Source organism: Girardinichthys multiradiatus, chromosome 9 (genome assembly GCF_021462225.1).
Source record: "Girardinichthys multiradiatus isolate DD_20200921_A chromosome 9, DD_fGirMul_XY1, whole genome shotgun sequence".
NCBI classification, from domain to species: domain Eukaryota; kingdom Metazoa; phylum Chordata; class Actinopteri; order Cyprinodontiformes; family Goodeidae; genus Girardinichthys; species Girardinichthys multiradiatus.
In genome coordinates, this window is record NC_061802.1 from 35,449,791 (window position 1) to 35,459,070 (window position 9,280).

Genomic DNA, 9,280 nt, shown 5'->3' on the forward strand with positions numbered 1-9,280 from the left:
CACTCTGGATAATGCGGATTCATTATTATTCTTTATGCAGATCAGTTATTTGTTCCTTTCTGTTAATAATGTATCTCCTCGTTAGCTCCCTGAGATAGAACCAGTAGAACCCAAGGAGTATAAGCCAGGTCCTATTGGCAAAGAGCGCTCTCTGAAGAACCGCAAGGCCAAAGATGCACGTGGAGCAGAGGCTGAAGGGATGGAGGGAGGAGTATCTGGTGGAGGTGTCAGCAGAGCCACAGACTCCAGCCCTCCCACCAGTGACACCACAGTACCAGAACTGGGAGGCGACATAGAGGGCATGATCACAGTCCCCTCAGCAGAGTACACTAGTAACTCTAAGGTAAGTTGGACCCATGTTCCCTGATGTCTGAGGTCTGTTCACCAAAAATAATAAATGCATTAAAGTAGTTCAATCTTGTTTCACTTACTGTCCTCCCAGGAGTCTGTCACCGACTACACCACCCCCTCCTCTTCTCTGGCTGACAGTGTTCCCACAGGGGGCAACAAAATGGAGGAGAGTTTAGTGGCCAATGTGGGTACAAATCCTTATTGCTGCACATTTTAAAAAACTGTATTATTAATAAACTGTACCTATTATTATTATTATTATTATTATTATTTCAAGCTGTGTTTTGACTGCAACTTGTTTCCCAGGTGGCACTCCCCCACTCGCTGCCCCTTCCTCGCAGAGAGACCCTACAGCAGAGCTCCAGCCTCAGCACAGTTTCTCCTGCTACTGTCGACCTAACACTAAAGGTGAGGGAATATTTTGGCCACTATCAGGTCAAATTGACTTTCTCATCAAATGTCACTAAACACTTGTTTTACTATCCACCTCAGATGGAGTCTGCCCGGAAAGCTTGGGAAAACTCCCCGAGTCTGGAGAAAAGCTCTCCAGTCACCACCTCTTCGTCCCCCATCACCTCGTGTGCTTCCTCTTACTCATCTTTCTCTTCAGCCTCCATGCCCCAGATCCCTGTGGCATCTGTAACCCCCAGTACCTCACTGTCAGGTAACTTTTCCACGTTTTGTCATTTTACAGCCTAAAACAGTTTTATTGAGCATTAAATGCTGGGCCATCACAATGACATCACATAATTTGGAAATGGAAAGAAAACTATACCTACTTCACCCTGATACCCCTAAATAACAGCTAGTTCCTATTAGGTAACAGTAATGTAATCGCAGTATAAATATAGCTATTTTGTGAAAGCCTTTGGTTTCTTTTAGGTTTCACCATCCAGGTGATGAAACATGGTGTTGGCAGCATTGTTCTGTGGGGATGCCTGTCTGAGGTGCAGGTTCAACCTCCAGCTGGAAAAGCACCCCAAAACGTACAGCCAGACATAGAGTGGAATGGTTTAGATCAAAGCATACACATGTGTTAGAATGGTCCAGTCAAAGTCCACATATAAATCCATTTGACAATCTTTGCCCAAACTTAGAAATAAGGCTTAACTAGATGTTTCCCATCTAATCTGACGTAGATTGAGCTGTTTTGTAAAAGAATGGGCAAAGAATAAATTTTATAGATATGCGAAGCTTGTACTGGAGATGCCCCAAACCACTTACAGGTTTAACTGCAGTGAAAGATGGTTCTACAAAGTATTGATTGACCAGAGGACTGAGTATATGTATGCCAGCCCTTTTCATGTTTTCTTGGGTGACATTTTTAAAACCTGCACTCTTTACTATCAACCTAATTGTTATTAACCACTTTGTGTTGGTCTATCATATAAAATCCCACTAAACTGCATCAAAGGTTTTAGTTGTAACATTGAAAATATGTCAAAGGGTTACAGTATAAATACCTTTCAAGGCGTCGTACTTCCTGCAGTAAAGTTTCTCTGTCACCTTCTAAAGAGAATAAAATATTTTTTTGTGTTTAACCTTTGTTTCCAACCAGCAGGTTCTGGTACCTATACCACATCCTCTCTCAGTACAAAGACCACTTCAGCCTCCGACCCCCCTAACATCTGCAAAGTGAAACCGCAGCAGCTACAAGGTGGAAGCCTGTCCTCCACCAGCAGCAGTAGCAACAGCTTCTCTCAGCTTGGCTGTGTGCCTCCCCTCCTGCCTCAGCAGCAACAGACCCCACAGGTGTTCGTCTCCCAGGCTACAGCAGGTGAGAGAAATTAGTGATGTCGAAATGTGTATTCCTTCCATTTTATGTAGTGTATATGTAGTGGAAACCTTGCTATTAAGTGCTTTTAATGAACAAGTAACTGCTTGATCAGGTTCTGCAGCTCAGATTCCAGCCTTCTACATGGACACTAGCCACCTCTTCAGTACCCCACACCCTCGCCTGGCTGCTCCTTCGCTGGCACAGCAGCAAGGCTTCCAGCCTGGCCTCTCACAGGTGGGATTTTATTAGTTAAGAAACATGCAGACATGCTTAACATTTCACCTTGGATGCATAAATTATCCTTATTTCTGTACCATGAAGCCAACGGCAGTGCAGCAGATTCCCATTCCCATCTACGCCCCACTGCAAGGGCAGCCTCAGCATCAGCACACACACCAGGCTCAACTAGGACTAAGTACTGGTCCACCAGTTTCCCAGCCACAAGACCTGTTCAGCTCATCACTTCAGCCTTACAGGTAAAATAAATCCTCCTACATTCAGTCTACAGCTCATTAACACTGAAGGAGCCATTTCTAAGAGGCCATTGTTTCTGTCATGTGGTCCTTCTCATCTGTCCTCCTCTTAGGTCGCAACAGGCATTCATGCAGGGCAGCTTGTCACAGCCGTCTATGATGCTGTCAGGACCATCGCTGCACAGCTACCCCGGCGTGCAGGCCCCAGAACTGGGCAAGCCTCAGTCCAGTCTGGCCTACCAGCAGCCCTCCTCCACTCAGCACATTCCCATCCTGTTTGAGCCACAGCTCAACCAGCCCTCCGGCATGGGAGGCTCCCAGATCATTGACACACACCTGCTGCAGGTAACGACACCATGTTGCGTTCATGTATTACTCTCCAGACTCACAGCTGTGTTGTATTTACCACGTTCATGCATATAAAGCAAGTGACATTGCTTTCTGTTTAGGCTCGACAGGGGATGAGTCAGCATTCAAACATGTACTCAGGGCAGGTGCAACAGCATGGTCAGAGTAGCTACTATAGCAACACTCAGTCCCCCAGCTCTGCAATGCAGCAGGTAATGTACATGCAGACATAACAAATGCCCCTATTCCACTGCCTCGTTTTAGCCGGCTCTGCGCCACTTGGTTTCGCTCCACTCGGTACGGTAACTGTTGTGTTTCCACTGAAACCCCGCCTCCAGCCATCAGCTGTGCTGCTATTGACATTACTGTGTTACTTTGTCACATTAAAGTAATCTGCCTGAAATTAGATTAAATAGAAAACAAATACATAAATAAACTAAATACTAATAACATTTATATTAATGTATATGCAAGAATGTCTTATTTATGTTTTTATGTCTAAAATAATCCACTGGGATAATTATCTGGACCACAGCCCAGCCAGAACTTATAAAATAAGCCTCAGGGGTTCTGATGTGAGGGGGAGAGAGGAGAGACGCTGCTGTCTGGATGGTGAAGCTCCAAAGTTTGCCTGAAGAAGTTACAATTTTGGGCTTCATGAGGAAGTTTTTGTCTTATCCATGGCAATAACAAGGACAAGGACTTAAAAGCGAAAAACTGCGGACTTTTGACCATTGAACTTATTTTTAGGTTGGATATTGCATATTTGTGCTCCGCAGATTCAGCAGGCTTGTCCTCTGGTTTAGTCCGATGCAGGCAGTCTGATTACGGGGCAGCTGCTCTCTATCTGCTCCCTCCTGCAGACGCTGGTTCGCTTAAGGACCGTCAATAAATGTCCGAACCAAACACATTGTTTTATGGTGGTATTGGGGGAAATGTTTGTGCCTCTGAAGAGCTGATTTTATGTGTTATTCAGAAAGCTGATGTGTCCTTTTTCTTTTCTGTCAGCCTTCAGGTATAGTTTATGACCTGTTAATGGTAAAATTACATGTATGACTCACTCCGGCCACTGTGGTCCTTAATATTATTGTAGTTGCTCTTGAGCTTTGTTAACTTTTCCCTGCCCTGTCTCAACGAAAACCTTCTAATTTCTCCTCCTCTCCTGGCCACTCAGGGAACATTAGTCTGTTCACGTTACATGTACTCCCTACTCAGCCCTGGTCGTACCTGCTCAGGAGCAGGGACCAAAAAAGTAGGTACCGGTACAGAAAAAAACAGTCATAGAAACGCTTGCAAAGCGAGCCGAGTGGAGTCGAGTGTGGCAGTATTGAGCCAGTGGAAAAGGGGCATAACTGTTTATGTAGAATAAGCTGCTGCTAAACTTCCTGCCAGTTTATTCATTTACTCATGTCTTTTCTTTAGGTAACTGTCCCTCTGCCTGGCTCCCAGTTGTCTCTGCCGAACTTCGGTTCGGGGGGAGGTCAGCCCCTGCTGGCTTTGCCCCCCACTCCTCCCCAAGCCCAGCCTCCCAACATCAACCGGCAGCCCCCAGTTTCTCAGCCCTACCGAGGCCTCATGGGTCCTAACCACAACATGATGCAGCCTCCAACCAGCAAGGTGCTGTACTTCACATGTACATGTCTGTGTTCCCTGAGTTTGGAGTTTTGCCAGCAGGTTCATCTGTTTTTTTTTTTGTTTTTTTTTTTCTTGTTACAGATGGACATGGATCTCAAGCTCTTCGGCAGTGGGATGGATGTGAAGCCTGGAACTCCTCCAGTTAGCGGCAGGAGCACCACACCAACCTCCAGTCCTTACAGGTAATCATTCATTTTTCTGTGGATCTCTAAGGTCTCACACTAACGTACAGTGATTTAGGTTAGAATGGTAATAGCCCTACGCCAAACACCTCATAGACCTTGTTTTAATGAATGACTTTTCACCACCTTAAAATATAGCTCTGGTCCCGGGGTGTTTGAGCCGAGTAAATATGACTCTTTCCTTACTGGAATCGTGTTTTTATGTTTATATGACAACATCTTAAAAGATTAAACACCTTTTTCTGTAAATCTGCAAAAAACTGCATTAAAGTTGTTGGCGGCGATAGCTCTGGCAGCTGATGCGGATTCTTTTTTAGTATTTAACATGATTTGTTTTGAAGGACTGGAGGTGTTTTAATTGAATTACCTTTAATATTGTTTGCTACACGTTTAACTCAAAGCCTTAAATACATGGAAAATCCAGCAGCTGCATCCAGAGTCCTGAGCAACAGGATAATGGATGACATTACACCAGTTTTTGCTGGTGTCCAAGAATAGAATCTAAAACTATTATGTATAATTTGGGCTAAACAAATAAACCTGCCTTCCCTTTGCCCTTGTCTTGCCATTTGTATCATCCTAATGGTTTTCTGCCTGCATGCTGCAGGGCCAGCTCCACTTCTCCCAGTAGCCAGTCTAGTAAGATGAACAGCATGCTCTACCAGAAGCAGTTCCAGCCCAGCTCTGCAGGCCTGAGAATGGCGCAGCATTTCCCCGGCCAGTTCAACCCACAGGTAACACATGAAATATTAATGTAGCAATGATTTCTTATTTTTTTTATGATGCACTGAATTATAGGTCTGGGCTAGTAAGAGATCACCTTGAGTAAGAATGCATTTAATATGTAACCTGCAAAAATCTGCCTTTTAGTTTATGTCCCATGAGGGCCTGAGTTTTCACAATTAGAAATGTCTCCAAACAGCCAAACCTGTATTTCTTGTAAACAAGGGAAAAGACTGGTAGCTTTCTTTCAGCCAGCTGACTGGCAGTGCACTGCAGTATGTGAGTTAGGGGCCGCACTGCCTTACTATATATGTTTTATATGTTTATCCAAACTGTAGGAACTGCCTGTCAACCTTTCTGAAACCGTAGTATCCTTTTATACCAGTAACTGAACCATGCCTGCTGATTATTATTGTTCTTTGCTCCTCTTGTTTTAGATTCTGTCTCAGCCCAGCATCGTCTCTCCCCTGGTTCGCCCTCATGTGAACTCCTTTGGAGGAGGTGTTCAGCGTTCTCCCATGGGTCCTCCAATTTCACCCAATGTGAGCGGTGGCCTCATGCCTCACCCCCGACCCCAGCATCCACAGCACAGTCAGCACCCTCCTCGAGGGCCTTCTGGTTCTTCCCTTCCACCCAGAGGCGCACAGGCGGCTCTGAAGGCTGAGCAGGATCTAAAGGTAGGTGTTAGTGCACCTTTACATTGCCTTGCTTGCCTTTTTACACATTTTTGTTCTGTTCCAACCTGTAATTAAAATTTTTTTTGTATGTTATGTAATGGATGTGTACAAAATAGTCTGTTGCTGTAAAGAGAAATATAAAAAAAAAAAGAAAAAGACTGCTAATTGCCATGTGCATATATATCCTCCCCTTTGCTATGAAGCCCCTAAAATGTTCAGGTGCAACCAGTTACCTTCAAACGTCACATAACCGTTGAATGTCTGGTGCAAAGCCAACACATCCCATCACCCCAAGGACACCATCCCAGCTGTGAAACATGGTGGTGGCAGCCTCATGCTGTGGGGATGTTTTTTAGCAGCAGGGACTGGGAAATTGGCCATAGTTGAGGGAAAGATGGATGGTGCTAAATACATTAATATTCTTGAACAAAACCTGCGTCAGTCTGTTTGTGATATTAGACTGTGACGGAGGTTCACCTTCCAGCAGGACAATGACCCGAAGCATACTGCAAATGCAACACTCAAAGGGGTTTAAGAGGAAACGTTTAAAGGTGTTGGAATGGCCTAGTCAAAGTCCAGACCTCAATGCAACTGAGAATCTGTGGTTAGACTTGAAGATCGCTGTTCACAAGCGAATATCATCCAACATGAAGGAGCTGGAGCAGTTTTTGCCCAGTGGCAAGATATGGCAAGCCCATACAGAATCAAAAGCCACTTACAACTGTACTTGGCTCTATAAAGTACTGACTTTAAGGGGGGTGAACAGTTATGCATGCGGATGTTTTCTGTTTTATTTGTTGTTTGCTTCACAATAAAAAATGTTGTAGGCATGTTCTGTAAATGAAATGTTGCAAACTCTCAAGCAACCCATTTTAATTCCTGGTTGTGAGGCAACAAACAATGATAAATGCCAAGGGGGTGAATACTTTCGCAAGTCAATGTAGCTGCTGATTTTTATGATGCATAATTAAGACAGTTGTTCCGGTCATTGATTGATTCCTTTTCCTCCTTTCCATTAAAGGCAAAGCAGCGGGCTGAGGTTCTTCAGTCCACTCATAAGTTCTTCTCAGAGCAGCAGCAACTGAAGGCTCCTCAAGTCAGCAAGCCTTCTCGGCTGGATCAAGGAGGAAAAGCTCTGCTCGATCCTTCAGCCTCAAACCACCAGGCCGGCGGGGAACGCCCAGATGCAGACAAACCCCCCATGTCCACAGCCAAGCCCATTCGAACTGGCCCCATTAAACCACAGGCCATTAAACCAGAAGAGGGCAAGTAAAGAGCTCATAGCCCCGTTAAGACGACTAAATATTTGAATGGAAGAGAGACTCTACCCCCATTTACACGATCACAGCCTCATATCACCCCTGGAGGACAGTGTGGGGGAGGAGGAGCAGGAATTGGGTAGAGGTCCAGATGTCACCGTTACGAACAGAGGGCACTCAAATACAAGTGTTATCCTCTTTCACCCCACCATGCCTTGCTGCAGGTGGGGTGACTTTCATCATATTTAGATGCTGATTTAAAATTGCTGCTCAAGTTGTTCTATAAAAATCCACCATCTGACTGACAGAGTTGGAGAGAAATCTGAGAAGTGCTGCTGAGTTAGCCATTTTTATAGCTAATTTTAGTTCTTTCCCCCCATAGCTTGAGACATATTATAGGAGAAACATGTTTTTGTTTACAAAAGAATAAATAAATAAAAATTTCAAAAGAAGGTATCATATATTGAAGCACACCTTTTTGTTTGACCAGTCATGACTAATCCAGACAATTTGTGCTGAACGGTTGGAACATGTGCTGCACGAAGTCATGAAATCAGAAATGTTTTAGTTTTATCAGAATGGAAATGTGAAAATCTGCAGCATCTGATTGGCTGTAATGATTGATCCCTTGATTTGTCTGCCTGTGAGCCTTTGCTCCTGCCTTCTGCTCTCATCTTGCCTGAGAACTACTCGTGTGTTGAGGTGTGTGCGTGTGCGCCCGTGTGTTCAGGGGAAAGCTTGGCGCTGGACTCTTGCGTGTTTTTAGCCAAAGGGAAAGGCAGTGACATCACAACCTTTCAGGGTCGCTGTTCCCGCTGCAACGGTTTGGGAGCGTGCTAGCAGGATTGAGTTGGTAACGTAGGATCACTTATTTCCAGCCGTTCTGTTGTCAGAGTGGTCTTCACACAACCTTGCACTGCTTTCACACCCATCCCAGTGTGCTCACACAAACACTTGCATACACACCTCACTGTACAAAAGCATCCAGAGCTGCTGCTAATGACTGTCGGTGCCCTTAGCTAGTGTTTTAGCAGGACAGGGCTGTTTAGAGGAAAAGCTGCAGAGTTTACCTTTTTGTTTTTTGGAGCGTGCATGTTGACCTTCATGACGAGGAGGAACAGGACAAAGACCCAAGGAAAAAGATGAAATGCGAAGTCACACGTACTAAAGCGGTTGCGCAGAAGGACACTTGTTTTGTTTGTCTTTACTTATGAGAGCAACCAGTGCTGTTTCCTTTCTCTGCCTCACTTCCGCTGGCTGTCCTACCCAGAGCAACGCTCTCATCCTGGGGTTGCAGAGATGAGGGTCCCTTAGAAATGTACAGTAGTATGCACCCTGAGATGGCGAGGGACTCCCTTCACATCTGTCCTAGCTGGAGGAAAGACTCCTTTATTTGGAGAATGGAAGAGGGAGGGAGGGCAATTTATTTTAAAAATTTTTTTGTTTGTTTTTTTGTACAGGGGTTTCATCACTGTATTAAGATATGTACGGTCTTATTTACATTCTCTTGGTTTGGTTACAGAAACTAATAAAAAATAATATACTATTGAGATTTTTGGTATGTTCTTTTTTTCTCTAATTTTCACTCCTGATCAAAATCTTAGAAAAATTGCAAGAATTAGCATTTTGCACTGTTGGATCTTTAGAAGGTTCTAAGTAGACCTTCACAATGCTAGAAAAACAAATGCCAGCAAGAGATAACTGCATTTAAACTCAAACTTGCTTTTGTCAGCTGATCAGAAGTTTAAGACTTTAAAAGCTAAAATCAGCACAAACATTTGGATTCCATGTCCTTTTCTGTCAAGTATTCCCACTGTCAGGACTGTTTATTACTGGGAGAATAAGCAATGTACAC

At 44.3% G+C, this 9,280-nt stretch overlaps 1 protein-coding gene across 3 annotated transcripts in view; it reads left to right on the top strand.

Moving 5' to 3' along the window:
• Positions 1-8,975, top strand: part of prrc2c (proline-rich coiled-coil 2C) — a 32,654-nt gene extending 23,679 nt beyond the window's left edge. For 2 of the 3 annotated variants that reach the window (XM_047375960.1, XM_047375963.1), the window contains exons 21-34: positions 86-343; positions 443-535; positions 658-759; positions 844-1,015; positions 1,910-2,128; positions 2,241-2,362; positions 2,450-2,604; positions 2,715-2,946; positions 3,051-3,161; positions 4,372-4,566; positions 4,666-4,766; positions 5,374-5,500; positions 5,927-6,166; positions 7,188-8,975. In XM_047375960.1, coding sequence (XP_047231916.1) covers positions 86-343; positions 443-535; positions 658-759; positions 844-1,015; positions 1,910-2,128; positions 2,241-2,362; positions 2,450-2,604; positions 2,715-2,946; positions 3,051-3,161; positions 4,372-4,566; positions 4,666-4,766; positions 5,374-5,500; positions 5,927-6,166; positions 7,188-7,439 — 2,379 coding nt within the window. In that variant the 3' untranslated portion in view covers positions 7,440-8,975. The remainder of the gene's footprint in view (positions 1-85; positions 344-442; positions 536-657; positions 760-843; positions 1,016-1,909; positions 2,129-2,240; positions 2,363-2,449; positions 2,605-2,714; positions 2,947-3,050; positions 3,162-4,371; positions 4,567-4,665; positions 4,767-5,373; positions 5,501-5,926; positions 6,167-7,187) is intronic. The other variant, XM_047375962.1, reaches the window with a different exon arrangement.
• Positions 8,976-9,280: the final 305 nt, after the last annotated feature.